Source organism: Chelon labrosus (assembly GCF_963514085.1).
Source record: "Chelon labrosus genome assembly, chromosome: 5".
Lineage (NCBI taxonomy): Eukaryota > Metazoa > Chordata > Actinopteri > Mugiliformes > Mugilidae > Chelon > Chelon labrosus.
In genome coordinates, this window is record NC_140341.1 from 16,162,285 (window position 1) to 16,188,436 (window position 26,152).

The 26,152-nt window shown below is 40.4% G+C and overlaps 1 protein-coding gene across 1 annotated transcript in view; it reads left to right on the forward strand.

Moving 5' to 3' along the window:
• LOC311488349 (glypican-6-like) overlaps positions 1–26,152 on the forward strand; it is a gene marked incomplete at both ends in the record, with an annotated part of 74,981 nt that overhangs the window by 19,072 nt on the left and 29,757 nt on the right. Inside the window, 2 exons of the mRNA XM_084544989.1 lie at positions 10,031–10,422; positions 16,098–16,263. Of these exons, the coding sequence (XP_084401115.1) occupies positions 10,031–10,422; positions 16,098–16,263 (558 nt within the window). The remainder of the gene's footprint in view (positions 1–10,030; positions 10,423–16,097; positions 16,264–26,152) is intronic.

Here is a 26,152-nt window from a genome sequence, read left to right on the forward strand (position 1 = left end):
ACAGGTTTGTTGCGTTGCTACATTAGGTTTTAACAGACTTTTAATAAGCTTTTCACAGCAGAGTCGTCTGTTAAAGGGTAAATGGACTTGTATTCATATAGCGCCTTTCTACCTATTGCTACGCTTTACAGTCACATATTCGTTCACACAAGTACACTCACATACACACACCAGTGCCTAGCACTGGAAGCAACTCTGGGTTCAGTGTCTTTTACAAGGACACTTCAGCATGTGGCCCATATACTGGGGACTGACCCGGTAACCCTCTGGATAACCCAGTCGTTTCCATATCAGTGAAGTAATATGTCTTCAGCGGCTGCTGAGTAACAAAACTCAAAAGCGCTGGCGAATTAAAGAAAACTGCAACAGCACTGAACAGACAAGCGTTGGGTGAAAACAGAAGAAGCATCCATCTCAATTTTGTATCAGGCATTTTTGACATTTTTGTTCAAAAATAAAAACCCAAATCCAAATTAACGCATCGCAGTTTGCATTCCAAACAACGCAGAACTTTTGTCAGTGTACGATTTCCTGGTACACCGATTACACTGATGCACACGTCAGAGCTCGGCTAACGGCTACCAAAATGGAGGAATTGGATGAAAGCACGTTGCTAGGACTGATGGAAGGCAAATTTTATTTTTAAAAAAATAAATAAAAAATACCTGATGGAAGCCTTGATAAACGCAGAGTTTTGTGCAAATTGTTCAAAAAAAAAAAAAAAAAAGACCCTATGGTGCCATCTAAATGCAAAGCATGTTGCAGAAAGCACAGAAATTGCCGGAGCTGTTAGTGCTAGCTGAGTACGGACAAGACGTGCCAGCAGCCCAAATTATTATTATTATTTTTTTTTTACCATTTAAAGTCAATACTGTACTTAAAATGGCACTTTAACTTTAGGTCTGTTCAGTTTTGGCCAGGGATATTTTCTTTCTTTTTCTACTGTTAAAAGAGCTTGAGTTTACAATATTCATGTCTGTGTCTATTATATGATTCTGTCGTCCACTAAAATCCATTTAAATTAAAAAATGTTGCTTTTGGGGCAAATATTGTTATGCGATTAAAATATGATTAATCGAGATTAATTAATTACAAAGAGATTAATTAGATTAATTTTTTTTTTAATCGAGTCCCACCCCTAACCCAGCCCCGGTTTAGGGACATTATAGGTGCCCAGAGAAGAGAAGGACTGGCATGATGCAACACAAGTAATAAAAATATCTGAGTAGAACTAAATTAAAAGAACTGAATTTGTACTGTCTCTGACATGAGCAGGGAGAAGGTGTTGACTAGGTGCACTGTGCTTGTTCGGTATGACATTAAGCTTTCATCATGTGGCTACAGCAATATCAGTCAAGTCTCTAATGCAATACATGCAAGACTTCAGGATTTGTTGATGACATAATGCACACTAAAGTGGTTTGACCTACTCTGTCATCGCCTTGTTATGTGTCCCTGACAAGATACCACCTTTACCGCTAAGTGCTTTGTGCAGAGTGCCACTCAATATACGTAGATTATACTGACATTACACAAGATATGAACAAAGCATGTTTTTACACTTCAAATTTGAACCACGCTACTAAAGATTTAGTTAAAACGAAAGTCATTTTAATCATCAAAAGTAGGGGTGTTCGTATCATTTTATATCGGCCTATCTAAATATATCCAATGTCAACAACTGAATAATGGTTGAGTGACTAATAGTGCAATATAATCCCTAGCAGTCAATGTCTTGTCGTTCCATCCTCATTCTTTTCAAACAGTTCAACATATTGTATGAAAAAAATGCTATTGAATTACAGCCTGCAACTCTCAGATGATTGCACATTGCCCAGAAACTCAATGTCACAATGCCAGGGTGATGTGTGTCTGCTTTTTTTTTTTTTTTCCAGGAACACACACTTCTTGAGCTCACATGTGATTCCTGGAAGCATGCATAAATAAATAAGTGTTATTTTGATCACCCGCTGTCAAGATAGTGAATATCGTAAGGGAGGACTCCGGTAAGGGGGGGGGGGGGTTTGTCCGGCAGCACTTAGATGCATGACTCCAGGCACCCCGCTTTCTCTTGGGGTTTGCTGCCACTCTCCATGATTTCATTAGAGTCAAAGCAGATGCCATGCGCAGGTTTTATGCAGGAGACTGTGTGTCTGCTGAGGGTCTCCACTGACAACCGGTGCGGGAAATCTGAAATATTGTTCCCTAGATTAAAATGTCATCCCACTCTCGTTATATATTAGGAATTTTAGTTTTGATATTAGCAGAAATCATTTCATTTTAGGTTCTATTGAGACTGTGGATTCCTCTGACTCCATGTTTCTCAATAATGAATAATTGTGTAGGCCTCAAGACTGAGACTGAATGCAAAGATCTAAACGATGAAAATCATTTATTCCTTACCATCTATTTAGCACCTGGCTCCAGCCAACACAGATCCCATGTATTAGTATATCGTCTTCTTTATTCAGACTGTGATGAGTGTTACTGTAGCTCATAGTAGTTGGACAGCCCACGCATTCCTGACTCCACAGCCTACTGCATGTGTCACAGTGAGAGGGCACAGTCTATGTCAAGTCAATCCACGCACATTACATCCACAGCAACTCAGGGGCACAGCGCGGTTGTACGACTCCAAGAGAGAAATAGCATCATCTGTAAAATCGGTGCCAAACATGCGGCCACGTCGCCTTAATAATAAATGTGCTTCTTTATCACGGGTTTCAGCACATTGCAACACCACAAGCAATAACCGGTCAGAGAAACAAAATAACGGCCGGCCCGGAGAATTCTTTTCTGCCTCGCTCATTAAAGACTAAGTCAGGGTTTGTAATTGTTAATCAATTGTTGGCCTGCCTGACCACAAACACCGCGGTGCAGGGTAGCCTTGCAGAATATTAATGCGGTCCACCCTCGGCGATTGATCCCTTATGGAGTTACTCACACGCGCGTATTGCAGGAACTCATCGGTGTCAGTTGTGCTGTTGGAAGGTTGTTTTCATTTTTTTACACTACACTAAATTATAAATAGTTAATTTTCTCCTCTCTCGGGCGACATTGACGTTTGCGTTCAGACAAGAATGATTTGTTGTTTTTTTTTATTGAGAGGGGTGATGTAAATATTTCATAATATCGTTGATCCTTGATGGAATACCCTCTCTTGATCCTCATATTTATTCCACGTGGGCTAAACATCAGGTGATGTGGGAGAGACAGAAACTTGGCTTAGTAACGTAGCTTGAAAAGATGAACGATGGCGGAGTTGAGGTGGGCCTGCCTTTGTTGACTGCTATAGATGTCAGTATTTCCCATAAGGTTTTGTGAGACCCTGGATCCTGGGGGGTTCTACTGTCTTATTAAAAGCCCCTAATTATAATGCTAACCCGACTATTAAAAACTATTTATACATTATATGAAATGTCTGCACATAAAATTAGATCATGCGTTCTGTATCAGTCCATTTTTAAATTACCGTAATAACGTGAATAGCAGCAGCCTGTGCAGTTCATACAGGAATACGCATACATAAGCTGTTGAGCCGTGGCTTTCTACGGACAAACGTATGTAAGATCAAATAAAGTATCAGCGAATAAATCTAATTCATAGTAAACTGTTGACTTTGAATCTAACTTTGCTAGCTGCCGCTTATAAAGTTAAGCTAAAATTCCATGGTCTAAAAAAAATCAAGAGCACAAACATTGGGTTTGTGGGGAGGGGAGGGAGGGAGACAATCTGACTAATGGAGAGAGGTGCTTTCGGGAGCAATATGAAAAACAACGCAAGCACAACAATGTTTGAAACGTGCAAAAATATTTCCGATTCGTTATAAGACCATGACGGAGTAAATTAGACTCTGGGAAACCCTGGATTTGATGCTCCACAAACCACTCTGCACACGTTAAAAAAGCTCTACTCTGATTGATCTTTTTGGGGAAGTGAACTCATTTAAGTTGCAGCTCATTTGTAATTTCCAGTCAGAGTGATTTCAGTCGTGTTGAAGAAACGTCGTCCTTTAAACGCAGCCATTACTGAAGTACCCTTGAGCAAAGCACTTAACCTGAAATTATTCCTCAAAAGCTGCCAGTTGTAGACGGCAGTGCAGTGCAAGGCCAGCTACCAGGTATGGCCGTGTGTGACGAGATGAATGTGAAGCTGGCTGGTGCTTAAAAGGGCATGTTAGCTCAGTAAAATCCTTTCCACTGAACCATCAAATCAGAGCCTAGAGTGTGATTCAGAAAGAAATGCCACAGTATCACTGTACACTGTAGGAATGTTATGTGGAAATGGCTTCTAATGGTCTAAAGTTTCTAATGGTCAATCTTTAACGTTTGGAAGAATACAAAAGTTACACGGTAACTATATTGTGAGGGAAAGCCAAACCATTTCTTTATTATTTCCCTATTTTGACCTCACATCAAATGCCTGTGTTTTTAACTGCCATTGTGTGTGACTCACAATTGGCCGGCCATCAGAATTAACACAAGGAAATGGGAGACATAAAAGGTCAACCTGTCATGTTCTCTACGGCAGCACGGCACTCAGAGCAGCTCTCTGTAGACAGGCACTTCCTGTCAGAACGATCAATGGATCCACCGTGTGAATGACATGTGGAATTTGAAGTGAAGTGAAATTGCTGGTTCCATGTGCGGGCGCGGGAGCTCGAGGAGGCTGAATACCAAGCTATTTTTATTATATTATGCAGTTTCAATAGTCAAAAAGTGAGAAATGGGCTCTTTCTTTGGCTGTCTGTCGTCCTGTAGGTGGAAAACAAAGGATAGGAGCGCTCTGCTCGGGATAACAGCTGTTTACTCTTCTGCGTGAGAGTCAGCAAATCACAATTTTTATTCAGGGAACTTTGCTAATAAATCACATGCAGCTCTGACAGAAGGTTGCTTGCAGGATAATAAAAAATATGTCCATTCTGGATCTCGGCAATCCCGAATATATTTCTGATTCACAGCTTTACCCCAAAGCTTCCACCGAATGATCAAATGGTTGAGATATTTCTGAATTATTGATTTTTAAATTGCGCTCCTCTCCAAGGCAATGTTAATGCTTATAGCTATGTCTGCTTTGCATGTTAATCCACATTATGAGATATCACTAAAAGCATCTCAACAGCACAGTAAGTAGTTTGTTAAAAGATTAGAAATCGAGGTATAGTCTGAAACAGGGCTACTCATTTTAGGCATTGTTTACAGCTTGGTTGGATCTGACGGCTGTTTGTGCACAAAAATACTCGCATTTCCGTCTGCACAGGCGCTGAATGTGGTCTAGTAAAAGTGTGGTCGACACAGTCACAGTGTCCTGACCACATCTGTTTTTTTTAGTTTTTTTTTTTTTTATCAGTGCATTTACTTAAATGAAGAAGGCCGCATGGTGGTGGAAAACCAACCCTTTTATCCTCTTTAGTTGGCTGGTCACAGTTCAGGAGACTTTCTTGTAATTAATTCTGCAGGCCACTTCCCATGAGAGTCCCCACAGTTGATGTCATCCCAGCCGTAGCGTGGATTAAACTTCCGTGTTAATCAGGTTGACTTTATAGTTTGTGTTGTCTGCTTTTAAATACAATTCACTTCTCTTTTCCATCATTTAGCTCCAGAATGTAAAATAGGGATGCTGTGTCTTGAGATTGCTGAAATAGACTACTGACGTCCCTGACATCTAAGAGACCGTCCATCAGTAGGTTTCTGTGGAAGCAGAGAAAGAGAGGCTTTCTTTTTATCACAGAGACACTGTCTCTGTGTAACCTCTGCACAGCTCTGTGCACACAGTGAGGGGCTGGAGCAAAGCTCAGCTTTATCAGCGAAATGTAATGAACTCTCTGCAAGTTGGGAGTACTTGAATCACCGCTGTCCAGCGTTTTCGGCATCGTTATCCTCCGCTTGCAGCTCTCGCAGCAGCTCATTTGGCCCGACGACTTAATTAATTAGATGTGTTTAGAATTCATGTACGCCATTTTTAATCTCTGACATTTCTCTAAATATTTTATTGTAGAGAATGTGCTCCCTCACATTCATTTCCCCTAATTTGATTTTGATGTCTTTTTTAATTTCGTATTCCAGCTTCAATTAGGCCACCCATAATGAAATTGTTTATCGTAATCACTCCAAAACAGACTTCAGAATTATACCAAATATCACGTTCACATTGATGATAAACTATGCTTTGATGGGTTATACTATATTAATATCTCGGCTGAACAGGACTGCATCATTTATTTATTTTTTTAATCTAAAATGCACCTTTTAAGTAAAATGAGTTTTAAAGCAGTCAGTAGTCAGTGTGCACACGCTCAGCACTGCTCACTATTCTCATTACTAGAAAAAAAAAAACATATTTAGATAACTGTAGTCATTCACTATATACTGCTGTCTAAAGAATACTGAAAACACATTGACTTATATTGTATTTATGAAAGATGCACTGTAGTAATATACAGCATGTACTTAAAAAACAAAAACCTAAAAAGTGAAATCCTCCTGGGATAAGCAGCAAGGTGTGTGTGAAGGTAAGCTAATTATATCCGATCTGCAGAACAAAAATTACAGCTAACACTCACTGGTGCCTGGTGAGATGTGCTAATGAACAATAATTAACAGTGATAAGAATGGAGAAAGCAATTCTTTCATCAGAAGCAGTTTTTGTTAAATAATTAAGGCAAGGTTGGAACATTTTACCACCCCAAGCTAATGTCAAGTGAGATATAATAGGTGCTGGTTGTAGCTAAAAATACACCAATTGTGTAATCACATAATGAAATAACATTAACTGTGTTTCTTAACCTCACAAAGGAGTGATATTTTTCATACTTTCTGCTGGTATACCACATAAGGAGCTCTTCATATTGCTGATCAGATTTGACTTGGTATCATGGACGGTTTTGCCATTTTGCTTCTCTTGCCTGCTGTAATCTGTAATTTTACCTGCATTGCTGAGAACTAATGACCACTTCACATCCATTACACTTCTGTCTGGGCCACCGCGATAAGTGACTGTAATGGGCATGACTCAGAGGGGCCAGATGTGACCTGCAGCAGCACCCATGAACTGCCGCTTTGAGCACATCCTCCTGAGATATACGAAGATATAGATTTAGTGGTCTACGCGGCCTTTATAGTCCACAGCTCTGACTGAGATAAACCGCCGATGGACACAGAGTTTAAAGCAGGTTTCGTGCAACCCACTTAATCCAGTTTTATTGCTGGCTCAGTCCACACCGCCACTCCTCTTTCCGACAACTCATGCTATCCTCGAAAATAGAGGTTTTTAAGGAGCACCAGTATTTTTACGCGCACAATGTATAAAAACTACAAATATAAATGGCACTCATAGCAGCTAATCTTTAGAAAACTATCACCCAATTTTGCTGATTAGGCTGAATCCAACTTTTTGGGTCGGCCCCATCAGCCGATCCCGGGCGGAGGAGTTGGCAGTGGTAAGTGACAAATTGCTAATGAAGCAGCAGTGGGAGAAGCAATTACTGTAGATTCCTCACTAAAGTAAAAGTATCCATACAGGAATATAAAAATATTCCATTACGTTCCATTTTTTTTACTTGGGTACATTAAAGTTTTTCCGTTGTGACTGACATAATATTATACATCAATCAGGCACAACATTAAAACCACTGACAGTAGAAGTAAACAATTACTTGGACATGTACCAGTCACCTAGACCAGACCAGGCACCCCCACCCCACAGCAATGACACTCCTTGATGGCAGCAGACATCCCCAGCAGGATGCAGCCTGACACACACACAACTAAAAAAAACATGAAAAACAACACAAGGTGTTGACCTGGCCTCCAAATTCACTCGATCCCAAACTGATCAAGTATCTGTGGGATGCACTGGAACAAGCCTCAACCCGTAGGACCCAAAGGCTCCCACTAACAACAGCCTTTTGCCAGACACTACAGGAAACCCTCAGAAGAACTGTTGTGGAGGCACAAGGGAGACTCAAGGTGGTTATAATATTATGCCTGACTGGTGTATATGGCAGTGTTAGATTATTAATACTAAAATCTGGAAGTGGAGCTAGTTTCAACTCAACTGAACCTTATTCATTTATATAGTGTCTGCAACAGTCCAGATTGTCTCAAGATCCTTTCCAGAACCCAGGGCCTGAAAACCCCAGAGCAAGCACTAAAGTGTTGATGGCAAGGAAAAACTCCTTTTTTAACAGGAAGAAACCTTGAGCAGAGTCCAGTCTGGCCAGGTCGAGAGGCAGAAAGAGAGCGACAAGAAAAGCGAGGATAGGAGAAGAAGAGCAGCAGAAGGAAGCAGGAGAATTTACACATTTAGCTTGTGGATAGAGTCAGCATTCAGATGTCATGATACTGGATTTTCTTCACTGTGGAGGAGCTTAGTGGGTTTACAGTACGACCATAAAGTTGCTGTTATAAGAAGAAACAAAAGCATAAGGACGTAAAAGTATGTCAGTGACAATAGTGGCTCTATTACAGAAGTGTTGACTGGCGTATTGTACAAATATACGAGGTGTCATAAGCAACTACTTCATATACCATATAGTTTGTTTTCAGTTTTTGTACTTGTCTCTCATCGTTACGTTTTTGTGAGAAATTGGATCATTCGAGCATTCACTAAAATGAAACAACGTTCGAAGTGTAGAGGAAAGAAATCACTATTTTTTGGAGCTGTTCATCATCTGAAATGTGACCCAAGCTACACACCGTTTTTACTTTAAAATGTCAGAAGCCAAAAAGGGTTGGAAAGCACTGGTTTAATCTTTAATGACGTGTTTTAACAGTCGAAGGACATAAGATACAGTGAAATGTATGTCATGCAGTACACACTACCCACTAGGCAAAGGTGGCGGTGAACATAGTTGGCAGAGACCAACACGGAAGAGAATACTGAACTTACATTTACAGTGTATGTTGTTCAAAGGCATATCTGTACATGTGTTAAGTGTTTATCCACATATTTGCCATATCAACTTTACGAGGAGATCATCGTCATCATCGCCTTTCGCCTGTATCGGGGCCGCTAACGAGATCTCTTCAGGTTTATGAGGTGATAATGTGTTAATATCCTCGGTACAGCTGAGGGGCCAAAAAAGATTAATATGGGCTTTAAAGTTTCGCATTGGTCATGAAATCAAATAAAACACATTAACTAAGAAATATACGAGACTTTCTCTAATGCTCCACTATCCTTCATAGAGGCTCCTCAGACTAGTCATTGCAGAGAGAATGTCTGAGTGCTGAAGCCTATTTAAATTTTTATCTTGGCCCTTGAATGCCAGTGAAGCCATTACTGATAGCAGATGGTCAGAAATATCATCATTTCAGCCCAATTTCTGGCGAGTCGCAGAGGTCATGAGGCACACAACAAGTGGCGCCTAAAAAAACACCATGGAAAAGCTACAAACCATAGAGAACCTGTAGCCTCCAACTGTAATGACAGCAAAGATTAATTCATTTCACTTCACCCGGCAGCCTCATGCATCCAGGATATGTAGAAGTACTAAAACGTGCCAATTGTTTATGGAGGAGATCATTCAGCAGTATTTACCCCTTCTATGAAGGTACAGGAATGTATTTGGGGCGAGATATGGACGGTGCAGTCCTATTGCACTGCAAACACAGAAATGATTGCCTCCCAGAAAAATATGAGGAAGGCTCCCACTGCCATGTCTTAAGTAGTTTACTGGAAATAAAAATCAACAAGGCTGTGAAGCCTCTTCAAAATGAAATCAACATCAGACGCGCTAATTGATTTCCTATTTTGGCCTTTTTGGTTTGTTTGCGGATTTGCTGTCGGCATTGCAATCAAGCAGACGTTCCTTTTTTTTAAGCAGTGCTCTATTCTGCAATCAGACACATTTAATGTCATTTTGTTGTATTTCTATTTTAATCATAAACGTGGGGAAAGGTTGCCAGGGCATCTTATCAAAGCTAATCTATGCATGTACCGTACATACAGAATAATCTGTCACCAGAGTCACACATGAAAGAAAATCAGACAATAAGTAATGCTTTTTTTTTCATTTTTCTTAACCCAGAATTCTTCCTGGAGCTGTTGGAGAACACAGAGAGGTCCCTGAACGAGATGTTTGTGAGGACTTACGGCAAGCCCTACATGCAGAACTCAGAGGTCTTTGAGAACCTGTTTGCTGAGCTGAAGCGCTATTACACAGGAGGGAATGTTAACCTGGAGGAGATGCTTAATGACTTTTGGTCACGGCTGCTGGAGCGTATGTTCACGCTGCTCAACTCCCAGTATGTCATCACTGAGGACTATCTGGAGTGTATCAGTAAGTACACCGACCAGCTCAAGCCCTTTGGAGACGTGCCCAGGAAGCTCAAGGCTCAGGTTACCCGCGCATTCATCGCTGCACGCACATTCGTCCAGGGCCTCTCCGTTGGCCGGGAGGTGGCACAGAGAGTGTCAAAGGTAAAGGTTCTACCGACTTTAGCAGAATTCAAATTTAAACCAGCTGCATGTTTCTGTCACTAACCAGTCTACAAAAAAAAAAAAAGAAGCCACATTTAGTTTGATTTCACTTGCTGATTCTGGTGGAAAACATTCAGCATATGACCACAACTGAAATAATGTTTAACCTCAACAAATTTTAACAAGCCCAAAATTTTGCTTACTACTGCAGTAAGCACACATTTCCCCCAGAACAATTCTCTCCCCAATACCCTTTCTGTCTAATGTGGGTTTTCTTGGTGCATGTCTTCAGGAAATTTGGGGCTCAAGACCGCTTGTTCAGGCGCTGTCTGGGAATTATTTAATTTTTTTTTAAAAGCGTTGAAGGCTTGTGGATTTCTCAGGAGGAATGCCCAGACTAGGAAAATAGGAGGCGAAGAAATTTGTGCCATCGCTGTTTATTGCTCTCTTGCCTAATATTTGTTCGCCCAGTGTACAGGAGCCATTAATCATGCCGTTGCCTTAGTATTCTGTTTGATCCAATGTAATCGTAATGCAGCTTCTGCAGTGCATCATACTGCCCTGGGAGCGTGTGTAGTTCTGATCATGTACAAAGTAAGATTAAAGGGAAACCAAAAGGCTAAGGCTTGGGTTTAGTCACACTCAACAACTGCAAGGTTGTTTTTATGTGTCGGCTTACGGGTTAAGAGAAGCTCCGATACAGAAAATCCCCAGGCGACCTGTTTTTTCACTACCGTATTGATATGAAACTTGATTATCAGCGCTGTAATAAATATTTACAGGGCCTCTGTACAGTATACCGTATAAACAGAAGCCAGTGAAAACACAGATGCCCTCAATCATCACAGAGGACAACGGAGAAGACACTGCTGTTCTCTGAGATATCCAACGTTCATTTTCTCAGCCATAGTGCACTTGTTGAACCTTGACACGTTCCCCTTCGGCTCCCCCCCTCTAAGATAGTAGCGGTGAGTCTCATTTACAAGCAGCCACAGAGGATGTGTTGTTAGTATGCGTTTACCGAGTTACAGGCCGCATTTCTTACAAGCCAGAATGTCCCAGCTTCACCTCTTGACATTTCAGTGGCACCCGAGATCCAGGTCATGTGTCTGGGACTGCAGCCCTTTGATCCCCAGGATATAAACTCATCATGAGAGATTGGGTGTAAGCATAATGAAAACAGACACCGCGCTAGAGGTGTCAGTTTCGCAGCGCCTCTAAGATGTGGCACCCATGGTTATTGCTGCCGTGACGTACAGTATGCTGAATTAAAGTAGCACTTTATTTCTTTTAACAGCTTAAGAGACAAAACACAAAACGCGGCAGGGCTTTGAGGAGGTCTAAACGCATGTCTCGGTCTCGTAAATAAAAACCTCATTTGAGATGATTACCAAATCAGTGCAACTGCGTCTGTTTATTTGCAATGAATAAAATATTATAACTATATTGATTATTGTATTATGTTACTGCTATTATGTAAAGCATAATGTACTGTATGCGTCCATTATCTAAAAGCTTTCACTAGTATATACAGTAGTGGACAATATGACGGTAATCTTCTCCGTTTCTGTGGCGTCATGGTGACCATTAATGGGTTGCCTCCAGTTTGTAAACTGGCAAGATTTCACACTATGATTAGATTAGCTTAGATTCAAATTCATTGTCATTGCATATAATAATACAGGTACACACACAATGAGATGCAGGTAGGCATCTAACCAGCAGGGCCAATGGCAAAAAGTGCAAAATTTACCCAATAGCAGGGAACAAACTATGGCTGTCGTATTAAAGGAAAACTACTGTTTTTTTACAACCTGGACCTTATTTCTGGCATAAAATACGTTCGTTTACTCACCCATATAACTTTTGTATCATTTGTACTCGTTCAGGAGATAATTAGATCAGTGTATATCCATATAGCGGGAGTGACTGGGGCATCTACTGCATTATCTGACCTGACCTGGACGATGTCATCTTTGAGCGCCGCGCACACCCACGACGGTCGGCTTGTTTACCTGTAATTTGCTGCTGTTATGGTTTGTCCACAACCTCAGAGCCAGAAAAATATTCAGCCATGTTGCAAAAAACTAGCAGTAGCAAATTACAGGTAAACTAACCAACCTCAGAGATGACATCATCTAGGTCAGAAGACGTCATACGGGTCTCCGAATGATGATAACAGGTAACTCTGGACTCAGCGGGGAAAAGCACTAGCGTACAATAACAAAATATTGGTGAAGTGAACGAGTTTCGCGGCAGGTAATGCGTTATTTAGAGGCTGCGTCTCCCTAGTCACAACCGCTATATGGATATACGCTGATCTAATTATCTCCTGAACGAGTGCAGACACAAAAGTTATTAAACGATCGTATTTTATGCTAGAAATAAGGTCCAAAAAAGTAGTTCTCCTTTAAGTTAGTATTTTACAGTAATAGTATGATGTCATGGTATTTAATTTAATTCAATCTGCAATATAACTACATTTGTGCTATTATACCATCATGCTGTATCAAAAATAGAAAAACAACAAAAAGAAAAACTTGCTTCCTGAGGTTACACTAGCCAGACTCAACTCTTATCAGAATGTGAGTTTGGTGACATGCCGTTTTTATTTTATTATGGGGTGAGTTTCATCTGGAATAGAGAAAACAAATACCTGATAGCTATCAGAATCGTTTGGGTTGTAAACAGATTCAACTCCACCGTTCTCAGAGGATGTGGATGCCTACGACAGTGTTATACTTCTATCCATCACCGCATAAAGCCCGCTCCTAGCGTTTTCATTGGTCGGGCAGATCTGTGCCGGTGTAAAACAAGTTCTCAACAGAGCGACCCCAGATTAGCTTTACACAACAAAAGTTTGTAGGTGGGGAAGCTGAACTGGTTTCCAGGTTAAGTTACTAGAATGTGGAGAGGATTTTTTATTTTTTGCAAAATTTAAACGTGACAAATTATTTCTACAGATACTACGTAAAGTAACGATAATTTCTCTTCACGACCCTAAAATCTTCTGGAAACAGTTTTCTGTCTTCTTAGTTCCACTGTCAGGTGAGACAGATGCTAGCAGGAACATTTTTAGAATATTCAGTATCAAGTTTGGATGTGACGGCAGGAGTCTGCGAGGTGTGCGAGGGTTTTCTCGGCAGGTGTGTGTGAGCCCTTCTTGCTGCGTGACTCCGTGTGGCTACAAAAATACATCCACTCCGATCTTTATTATTTCTACCGCCGTGCTGAGGAAGAGGCAGCGGCCCAAGCACATCAAAAATTAACACACATCACCGAGATCAGGTCACTCCCCTAATTTACCGACTTGGAGAAGGTCAGCCGTGTTTTTTTTTTTCCCTCCTCCAGGCCTGACTGCTATAACTCACTCGGTCTGAACGGGTCAAACCGCTATCACATCCGAAGCCTTTTGACGTTAACTAGAGCGCTTTTGCTGCGCTGCACATAACTGTCAGCTTGGAAATTAATTTCAGGATTTTATTGCTTGTTTTTAAAGCGTTGCTTATCAGACCCTGGCTTACACCTGTGATCTGCTAATTCCCCACCAGCTTGATTGCTGCCCAGCACCATTTGCCCTGGCAATTTTAGCCTTTTAGTGGATTTTAAATCTCAGCTTGTCACAAATGGTTTAAAATAAATTATCAAGCAATAAGATGAGGTGAATTTCACCTTTCCAGTCTTTACTGTACAGGCATATAAGGTCGTCTTTTGTCCAAACCAAATTACAATAGGTGCTTTCATCCTGTACAGAACAAGACCAGACTTGTTTGTGCATCTCCCCTAAAGAAATAACAAAAAACATCCCAAGCGCTACAAAGCTACAATAGAGGTCTTTCATTTTTTAAAGAAACGAGACATTAGTAAGTGTCTAGCGTGGCATATCAGGGTTTCATCTGAAATTGCAGGTTTTCAGACTGAAAGATGCTTAATAATACGTCTGGTGATGCTTCATGCAAGAGAGAAAATAGTCCAATAGATGCGACTCAGGTGGTTTCATTTCATACATCTCAACAGGACTCTAGAGTGCAAGCATTCGCTTGTTGAAAATAAGGATGCTGAGTGCAGCATGCTCTTCAGAAATAATGTCATGTAATACAATTAGTTTTAGTAGGTCGCACAGCACAGATATTATATATTCACTGTCTCAGACTGCACTAAACTAGCTATATAAGATTTTAAATGTTCGAACGAATGATGTGATTTAATTCAATCTATTGTTTTTTTGTTTTCTGTGGATATTCCTTCACTGTAATAAAACCTCCTGGAGGAGAGAATTAAAGTCACGACGGACAAGTTAATTTAATTTACAGAAAACATAATAAAAGACTAAAATCAGCAACGTATCTGAAGGGGTTTAACTATTTGTACAACATTTTTGTCATTCATAAATCTTGTCAACATATAAAGCTATCTGATCATCACTCATGTCTAGTCAACATTTCAGGCTCTGGTTGCCTAGGTATGTTTCCGAGTGCAACAAGCATCTCCAACTCCACATGAGTACACCCAACACTCAAAGCCCATTACCAGCACAGCGCACGTTTTGTCATATTTCGTTATTTTATAGAAATATTAGAGAGGTCGCATCCTGTCACTTGTCATTAGATACTGCAACGTCTGCATAGAAAGCACATGATGAACTTCAGCTCAGCTCTAGCTACGGCTGGCGTGCACGTGTATTCTCGCGGGTGATGCCGATGATGTTTTTAAGTCGTGAGTGCAGTTTTGGGTTTCTTGGAGGTGACAAGATGGTCAACCATGTTGATGTGGTTGAAGAGGAGGGAACCGATGTCATGGGCAGTTTTTCCTTGAGGTGAACATTTGATGATCCCTGTGCTTATATCATATTTCAGTAAACTGCGCTCCGATTGGTCATTGCTTCAAAGTTGAGATGAATTCATCTTGGTACCCGGCCACTTTGACCATAGTCGCTACAACAAACTCGCTAAATTTCAGTAACAATCGGTGGTCTCTTGTTGCTACACATGCTTTGAATCAGCACCGTTCCTTCAAAATGCCTCAACGCATAAGAGGCTGCAAGTTTGTCTACACATTTTTCTTACGGTAAACAGTTTGTCTCGAAAGGCACCGTGTTTAATGAGTTGTGATCTGGGAGGCTTGCATTTGTTTGACAAAAGAGCGTAGTACAAATCAAATTCACACATTCAATTACTGCAGCAACTGATTGTTAAACTAACTCATTATGCTGTTGTTTTCCACCTTCAGATGCATTATGAATGTAATTGCAGCTAATAAATTGCAACTAGAAGCTACTCCCTAAAATAATCACGTAGCTCGGGACAACACCGCTTGAATGGGCTGAGATACTGCAATGAGGTACTATAGCTCTGCCTCTAAATAAGACAATAAGCATCTGTAAATCCATTCGACGTTAGTGGTCAGCAGTTTGAAACTAAAAGTTAGTGGGAAGCACGAGTTAACAGTGATACTATCTCTCGTCTTCATTATCTGTACACCCACTCACTGCAATAATCACCAAGAACTAGTGCGGTGAAAGCAGGCGAATCGAGTTGAATAAAATGTGCAGGTCCAAAATGTAAAATGACACATTAAAATCATCCCAGATTCACAAATGACACATTGTGATTAACATGGTCTTATATTTCACCATCAGACACTAATGACTGCTGTCACATTGCGTGTCCTTGCAGGTGAGCAGCACTCCAGCGTGCATCCGAGCGCTGACAAAGATGCTGTATTGCCCCTTCTGTCAGGCCATGCCGGCAGTAAAACCCTGCAAGAATTACTGCCTGAATGTCATGAAGGGCTGCCTGGCCAATCAAGCTGATCTGGATCCAGAGTGGAACCAATACATTGGTAAGTCTGTTCAAGCACAACTCCAGCTATTTTCACCTGGGTTTTGCACTTCTGTTAGTTCCCATCAAACCATTTGAATGTGTTGCTACATATTCACATGTATGGCTTTACCATGTGGCCGAGTTGAACCAATGCACGTGGTGGGTGTGTGGGGAAAACGCACAGAAAGCGCATTACATCATACGAGCACTCACAGTAATGAAACGCCTGTAGATTCAATTTTCACGCTCACCATTGCCTTATAGACGCTTTCTGCTGTGCACAGAGGTGCATTTTAATTGCAGACCAGAAGCGGACATGCATTGTTTTCAAACCAGTAATAGTATGAGCTGAATAATCTTTTAAGCTGAGCTGGGAGAAGTTTAAAATACGCTGAGAGGTGCAGACCAGGGTGTTGATTGGGTGACGTTGGTAAAAACTGCAAACCTCTTATGTAACAGGAAATAACTGGATTCAATTTTAATATTGCTCAATGCTGCCGACAGTTTCTTTTTTGTTTTTATTTAGTTATGCTCGTGAAGGTGTAATCACCACAGTGTTGCATGCTTAGGGGCACTGTGGGGCTAATGTTTTATGGAAGCAAAGAATAGCCGTAAAAATCTGAACTGTATAAGGAACCACTGAATTTGATGCACTGTATGAATAATCCGTTTGAGAAAATGCATATGTTTATTGGTTTCTTTCTCTGTTAATGTACTGGATGTAACTCTATAGTCAATAATTTAACATCAGTTTTGTCAAAACTATATTGATTTTATCACGATGAATAAAATGCAGAATGAGAGGTCAGGTCAAAAAGTATTAAGTATGCAAGATGACAGGAGTCAGCATTGCAGAATTTGACTTTCTATTTTGAGAGAGCTGCTGGTGCCGTGTTGTTACCATATTTTGACAACATCACTTTCATTAACACATACTGGGCCTTAGGATGAGAGGGTGCTTCATTTGTCATTCTTCAATCAGCGCCTCCTGCATGAAAAGATTTTATTCATTGGATTCTGCTCTCCTGCTGGGCTAAATGGTGACTCTTAATAGGGCAGAAGTGCACCGCGGAGAGTGTCAAGTGCTGTGAGGAGAAGTTCAGAGGAAAGTTGTGCCGCTCAGACACAAAGAATGATGGAAATATATATATATAGATATATATATCTATATATATATATAATATTTGATAGAGTGCCATACACAGATGATTCCTGCTGTCAGTTAGATAGGCTCATCCTGTAGGTCCGCACTAAGACTCTGTCCATGGGAATGTGACTAGGCTGTTGTGAGCAGCAGGATTTCAAGTTGTTCCAAGCATACCTATGCCGTATAGAACACTGAATCCTCACCACTCAGATAAGAAATTACCACTCTTCATAAGGGAATCGCTACAATTTTTAAAAATAGAAGTAAAGGTGCAGTTATTTTTTTCTGGTATGTTTGTGCATTAATTGTTTTGTTACTCTTTGGCCAAATATGACTACCATTTCATATTTCAAAGTTTCTCTCAGTTTTCTTTCTTTTACATAATGAAGTCGTTTTTAATGGCTCAATATAAACAAGCTTGAGTGTAAACCACAGACTGTATACAAAGTAGACGCCATGACAGCTCCTCAAAAGTGAAGCCAAAGCATGTGGAGCTCCCCCTGGTGGCTGGCTGTAATATACGTTCCACCCCCTCCATGCTAGTGGATGAGATTTGGGCCAAACTAAAACACTAACGTACATCATTTTTCAAGTATGATTTCTGTCATTTTACATAGTTAATAAAATACTGATGATGCCGAAGTATGGGCGGGTCATCGATAACGCCGTTCCACTCTCGGTCACTACTGCACAACCCTGGAATTCTAGCCTCGCTGTGTCCATTGGGAGGAAGTGGCTACTTTATCCAAGCATGTGATATGGGGCATCCAGCTAAACTTCCCATTGTTTAAAATCACACGTGCACCGTGCTCGTAACAGTGAGCGTTTAGCGAGCAGGGTTGTCTTGGGATGTCAGTTCGTAAAAGCCTTACACCCGTGCTTGCAAAGTTGTTTTTAAATTTAATCAATCCCTCTTCAATCTCCATTACCTCACCTAACAAAGCTGTGAAGAATTCTCCAGAGACGGCTGCTTACAAGTCAATTTTGAGAAATCAAATCCTTGCAAGGTTTGATTACATCCCTCTCTAAATAAAACCACCACCCCTGACTCTGTTCCAGTTCGAGTTTTAGGCACTAAAAGAAGAGGGAGGATGCTTTCAGAATAGCACTATATATAGTTGCTCGTCAGTTAACATCATAAGAGGTGCAGTAAACAGAAAAAAAAAAGTAAATGTTTGTTATGACCACACTTTACATTTAAAATAGCACCACTTGTGCACAGTTTTTTTCAAGGTACTTGGCAGGTAGGCTGTTTCAGGGAACTTGGAGAACTTCCACTGTTTTTCTGTGGATTTAAGTTGTTTCCCTTGCTTCTCTCTCTCTTCATGTAAATACAGACTGACTCAGTTTCCTGAGATCAGGACTCTGTGGGCCGAAAATAGTTCTTTATAACACTAGCTGTATGTTTGGGGTCATTGTCATGCTGGAGAATCAGATGTCTTTAAGGTACTGCAGTGGTGTCCAAGAAGCTAAAAAGCACATTTCATAAAAACTAAAGATCCTCCTGCTGAATTTTACCAGAAAATTAAACAATATTTGTTTACTATGAGGGAGGAAAACTCATCAACAGATCCTTCATATGAGTGTAAATTAGAAAACAAGTGACAATTAATTAATCAAGATTCGGTCGCCTCTCTGTCCACCTGATGGATCATTTTCCAGTCGTCACTCCCCTTTCAGCCCCTTGTTTGGTGCTCCATCTCCTCATTTTTAAGCCATCTTGATTATCAGCTCTCCTCATATCTTAGGCGTTCAGTCATTTTTTCCATCGAGAACGCTGTGAGCAGCCAGCTCGCGTGAACGTGTGACCTTGTTACAGCTGCACCGGTCTGTGCCAGCCTTTGTGAAAGCCATAGAGACTATATGGGCCAGCGAACCAAAACAATGAGCGGCTCAGAGAGGATGAAAGCTGCAAAGAGTGTGAGGTTAGAGTGTTGATTCTCAGTGATATCTGCAGCACTACCCATTACAGGGCGTGACTGGATTTATTATCATCAAAAGTCTCGTAAATTTCATCTCAAAGTCAAAACTGTATATCTTTATTATTTTATTTATGTTAAAGAAAACCACGCAAATGCAATCCTAAATCCTAAAAGTGACCAAGTGCTTGGTCACTGCTGATATTTAATGTATATAGGAGTTCATCTGCCTTCTTATTTAAAGCTTAATGATTGTAATTAGGTGAGAACAGACAATTTTAGCTAGATTTCAGAAAAAGATAACTTAAATTAATTTGTCTTTGCAGCAGATTTATGCATTAATTACAGGATTCGTTTCACAAAATATTCAAGGTGGCCTCGAATATCTGCGTTCAACGGATGCAGGGCGAGCAGCTGCAGCAGAAAATACTCGGCTTGTGTCATTCAGGCAAACTTTCGCGTAGTGCGGTGTGAGCGTAAACACGGCATAATGAAGTTTGCCAAATCCTAAATGTGTGAAAGAGTCAATATGCAGATTTCATTATACCGTCTTGTACTTTCTCTTTTGTTCCCGCCGCTGTCATTAATTTTGTCTTACAATGGATCATGGTATTCAGACAAGAGCTGGGAACAAAACACCACCCACGAGTGGGAAACACAAACGCTCCTCTGGGACGAACGCAGCGAAAGCACTGTCCGGTGAATCCAGGACAAACACGAAATGTAATGTAATGTAGTTTGTTACAATTACAAAGTAAGAGGCTGTCAGTCAACTGCTGCACGTGCTGCAACTCTTTGCTAAGGGCGCTGCTCTCACGAATATATTTTGTTCCGATTCAGGGAGTAATATGGTACTGGATTCAGTTTACAAGGCAATCAAGACAAAGCTCTGACGTGCTCTCAGCACTACATGCTTGAAAACCGTTTTGTGATCAGTCATGAGATAGGATTTCAAGAAGCCAGGTAATATGGGAAAATGGGCACTGGCATTTATCGCTGTTCTTTGTTTCCGGTGTTCTGTATATGAACATGGATAAGTTTGTTCTTCCAAAGACCATTCAGGTAAACTGTGGGATTATATATATCATTCCTTATCTTAGTAAAAGAAGTTGTGTTGGTTCGTGATGAACGTGTGTTCTCACTGCAACATTAGTTTACCATTTATTGCATTTGTTCAGTATAACACACTCGGTACTATAACATCACACAGAATTTTGTTTTCCATTTATGTTATTTTCTGCATTAATTTTTAAGAATCATTATTTCTTATAAGGCTTTTCGGATTCATTCTATTAAGTGACGTTGTCATTTTAATACTTGTTTAACACTAAGCCACAAATGTATTGAGCTCACGTTGCATATCAGCAGGATCAGAGCATCTTCCAGGCTTGTGATGTGTTACGGCAGCAGTGCATGACCTTTTATGGGGGTGGTGAGGATGCTGGAACTATTATTATACCATCAGGTGAGAGAAAATGTCTCAACCTACCCACTTATACTGACCAGATTTTGCCTCCGACGGTCTTTTCATTTCTGTATTCCTAACAGTGGCAGTGAATCGACCAAAGTCTAGTAATCCAAGTCTAGTAAAGTCAGTTGTAATTGTTATAATTCAAACCTTGAATCAACAGCACTCTAAGCACATCGTGCACATTTCATGTTATTAAATATTGTATAAGTTTTCCTCTTATTAAAATCAAAAATAGAAAATTAATCCACAACCGTTTTTGATAACGGATGAATCATTGAAATGTGTTTTCCATTTTCAGGATTTGCTGCTTTATACGATATAATCTTGGGGCATTTTCTGACATTTTTTTTTTATAAGTATTCACAATTAATCCATAATAAAACAGAACTGCTCTCTGCAGCTTGTGTATATTTTAAAAACTGGGGATTCAAGTGTTGAATTAAACACTGCAGGTCAGCTATTGTTGCAATCGCTCCAGCAGCTTAGTAAATGTTAGGAAACATCTGTCACGGCTTATGTTCAACTAGCAATCAACAAAGTACACAGGGCACGCTCACAAGCTGCAAGGGCGCGTCCATTATGCGTAATTGTTGCAGAAGGCCACGTAAAATATTTAACTTAGCTGTCAATCTGTATGGATTCCTTTATTCATCTCATTTCATCCATTTTCAAAAACCGTGCCATGATCCAACCCATTGTTTGAGGTAATGAGAGCTGCCAAACTGAAATCCTGGGAGTATCTCAACGAGATATCACACATTATAAACAGACATTGAGACATTATCGCTTACCGCTTATTCTTAGAGTGCTGGCTGATACTGGGCAAGAGGCGGGGTACATCCTGGACAAAGGGCTAACACAGAAAGACAGCTTTTCACACTCACATGCACACCTATGGGCAATTCTGAATCACCAATTAACGTATCCAAGCGTGTCTTTCCTTTTTCCTTCATTTATTTTTATTACAGGAGAAAACTGTGTTTCTACAACGTTGCTTACATACAAACATGCACCGCTAAGTACCTTCCACCACAAAATAGAATCAAACGCAGCCACCGCTTCACTTGAATTTGACAGTTTATCATTTTTGCCATTAATCCTGCGGCACCGTTCACTCCGTCTTCATCCGAGCCCTTGTCAGTTGGATTATTGTTCCCTGGTGCAGATTAAATGCCAGTTCTGTATCTTTTGGCCCTGACATTTCATGCTCATTATAAGATGAAAGATTTTCAATTAGCTTGAAGTCTAACCACAAAAAGGTGTTGACTTGGCTCTTGGTGTCAAATTGTCCAGGAGGCTCCTTCACGCGTTGCACGGGCAGACAAATGGGTGTAATATGTAATGCCATATATATGAGCAGAATGCTAATGTGAATCATACTGTACAAATGCGATGTTGACAATCAAAAATAAGAAGCTTGGCATGAGAGGGAGCCTCCATCCGAGAGTCTCGATCGTAGCTGGTGCAGACTTGAAGCTACGATATTCATCTCGATTCCCGTGGCGTCCACTCAGACCAACGTTATGTACAGGCTCCACTGACCAGAGAAGACAAGAGATTGCAGAGGTGGAAACTAATCCAACCAAAGAGGGAGAAATCCTTTAAACCCAGAGGCTGCGCCCCTGATGGTAACAATTTTCCTCACAACATCGCAGGCAATAACACCCTCTGATTAAATAAATTCAGATTCAGACTTGTGACAGAATCCGACGCCCCCCCCCCCCAAAAAAAAAAATAACAAGTTCACATTAACCATTCGTGATATGAGTGTAAGGCAGAAAGGGACTGTTAAAGCACTGCCAGAGGCAAACTGAAACAGATGTGTGTATGAAGAGCAGCTGCACTGCTTTATATTCCACAGAAATGTGAAATGTTTAGTATCGTCTCACCAGTTTATGCTTCTGTGCTGCACTTTCGCGAGGGAAGAAGAATAACCCATCGACACTTTCATTTACGGATGTTCTGCTTCCTTTGAAAATGATTATTAGTTGTTAAGGCCTATGTATAAAATAAATTATGGAAACAATTACCGGTCTAAATGTCACCAATCCTCCCAATTTGTATTCGCACGGCAAGTCTGCATGTGTCTCAATGAGGAGATTTTACGTTTGCGCTGCTAATAATCTTAGAGCAAGTCCAGGTGCATATGCTTGCTTCTTGCCTTAAGCCAAAGATTAATTAGACGAGGAAATAAATGTATTTCGTAACGCAGGCAGTCGTTAAAAGTCCAAGGTGCTAAAAATTCTGGTCTCACATTGTCATTTCATGTAAATTAAAAAATAAAAAAATAAAAAAATGCTGTACTGGGAATTAATACAGCTTTAGTTCCGGGGGGTCATCTCATTAATAATAGCAATATGAAACACATCAGTACTGCTAATAAAAGATGCATAATATTGTTTATGCAGCTGTTATAGGAGTCCTATTGTTTCAGTAAACATAATCCAGATAGCGCTTGAATGTCATACTTCTTCCTTAACGTTACACTGAATAAATTAAATGTGAATAAATCATACAGTAGATTAAATTGACTCTGCTGAGTAGCCTGTCTCTAATCCACTGGAGGACAAATCCTCGCTGACCTCTCTCTCCCCGGTCCAGTCGTAAAGACAAGACTCACTCAGTGTATTCATTATGGAAAATGAATACACTGAGTAAGTCTTAATAATACTGGAATTTGTTTTAGAAAGTAATTCATAATGAATGCTTCTTTCTGTTTATCATAATGAGCATGTATTTGTTTGTTTGTTTTTAATTTTTTTTAAAGCATTCCATGTACAATTTAATGAGATTAAGAGCGGGATTAGATTTTAATTACATGAATTAGCCGAAGCACGGCGTGAATGATGAACAGCTGTCAGTTTGTTCGCTGCACCTGAGAGCCGCAGCCGAGCACCGTCGGGATCGGCATGCCAAGTTTTCTGAGATGTATAGATCATTACGCTTTCTACGGATCACCGCATATCTGTTTTATGATGATCACTTTGACAGTGTTAACACGCCTTTGTCCTTTTCTTTTTTTTTCCCTTCAAAACTCTCCCGTTTGGATATTTGTTTTGGGTTGAAAAATGTTCTGAAGCGGGTTGTTTTTAACCGCCTTTGATGTTATTTATCAGGCCGTCTGCACAAATTGATGTGTTCTACCTCTCAGGTCGTTTGAATATCAGTCACATGCCGTGGTGATAAATATTGTCCTCCGCGATTTACACCCCATGCGTCATTACCATTTTTTGTGTTGACAGGTGGCTTGTACGCGTGTGATGGAACAATTCCTCTTGCACCTTCCCAATATTCACACTTACTGGCCTAAAGTCATTCTTAAGTGAACTGAATGGCTGTGCCAGATGTATTTATTTATTTATTTATTTATTTATTTATTCATTCAATCTTGTTGCATTGGTGTTTACAGGCTGTTATTGTCCTCTCTGGAGGGACATGTTGTACACTAGAAGTGATCTGCGCCAATTCTATCTGCTCATTTCTTTTTAATTAGGTGATTTGTTTCAATTGGTAGCTGAGCCAGGCACAACATGTTTATTAAAATTCAAGACAGCAACATATCCTTTCCTTTGTGAAAAAAGTCTCATGAATAAAATATTGGAAGGAAAAGAAAAAAAAAAAGACTTCCTAACACACTGAGTGGACAGCCCGTGGCTGAAAGTCAGCGCACAAATAGTTTCTGCAAGGAGGCTGAAGGCTTTTGAATTTTATGCTTTTACCAGCACAAATCCAAAACACTGATACTATGTCTAACACCCTTCGACTTCATAATAATTAATGCAATCCCTTCCACACCAGCAGAGCAACGCTGGTTAGAGACCATGTTAATGGATCAATAAAAATCATCCAAACTCTGGCTCCGTGACCTTCCTTCAGACTGGAGTCGAGTGTTACTCAGACATACTCACCTTCAGTGAACAGGTGTTTCTGTTACTCATCGGGATTTGATTGAATGTTATTACTGTTTGAAATGGACTCAACCAGCTCTCCATGTGATCTGACAAAGGCAGTGAGAGACAGAGAGCGTGTGAGTGGGCGAGTGAAAGAGAAACTGAACTGAAAGAGCTGAAACTTATCTCTGGAAATGAAATTGAGTGTGGATGCACGGTTGCAGACTGGAGTCTCTGAATGGTGACAGACACAGAATAACCCGTGACAGCAGTCTCCTGTAAAATATTATATTAAAATATTTTATTTGAGGGGAAGTACCAATGCCAAACTGTACAACGACTGCAAAAATACATATAGTGTATAAAATATAGTAAAGGAAATGTACATTAAAATGTGCATTATATTGTTAGATATCCTTACTGATCATATAAGCAAGTAGAGCTCCCCCTGGTGACTGGCTGCAGTATAGGTCATAAGCTCCACCCCCTCCATGTTAGCGGATGGGACTTGGGCCAAACTAAAACACTAAAATACATGACAAATAATAAAATACATGACAAATAAAGGATGGTTTCTGCCATTTTAGGTAGTTAATATAATGTTGATGCATGTTCAAGTGTAAATTCAAATGGGTAGAAGTCGTAAGATGCCGACGCCCGTATCCCCAGGAAAATGGCGCCAGTTTGGCCAATGCAAGGAAGTGGCAAGACATTGTCTATGCTACTGATGCATGAAGCTGTAAACAGTACGTCAGTAGCTGGATTGTTTAGTGCAAAAAACTTGAAATACAGGCTATAGCTATCCCGTCCCTAACCCATAATAATACACCCTGCCTACCAGGAAAACTAAAATGTCAAATTTGTTTAATTCATACAAAAACTGAAGGACCAGTTGCCAGGCGACCAGCATTTGTCCCCATCTTTAACTGGCTGTTTTCTCCAGTAAGGGATCAATTTCATGGCCAGTATGAACAGGAAGAAAGGAATTCAATTATAAAGTCATTATGTTCACCATGTCATACTTTTCAGTCATACAAATCTTACAACATCTCAGACTACCGTGGTGCGTTTTGCATTTTATGACTGAGCCAGCGTTTTCCGTTATGCCACTCTGGATTTTCTTAACCTTTTGCTCACGGGTGCCGAAACAAACCACAATGATTAGACAAGTGCAGACAACCATTATAAATACATTTGACTCCAGAGATGTGGGTGAAGTGCCTTTTAAGCACAGCTGGTCTAAATCACCGAAGCATCCTCTGAACGGAAACCCTGACCATACAGGAAGAGGGGAAACACCAGCAGAACACAGGATTGTGCACATCTGGCACATGATGTTCATTTTCTTTCGACATCACATACAGCACTCCTCACGGTGTGATGACAACGATAGCCGGCGTTTACTGTATACAGTTAAACTTAATTCTTTCTCCTTGGCCCTTTCAACTCCCCCAGGAGCTGAAACACCACATAAATATAAA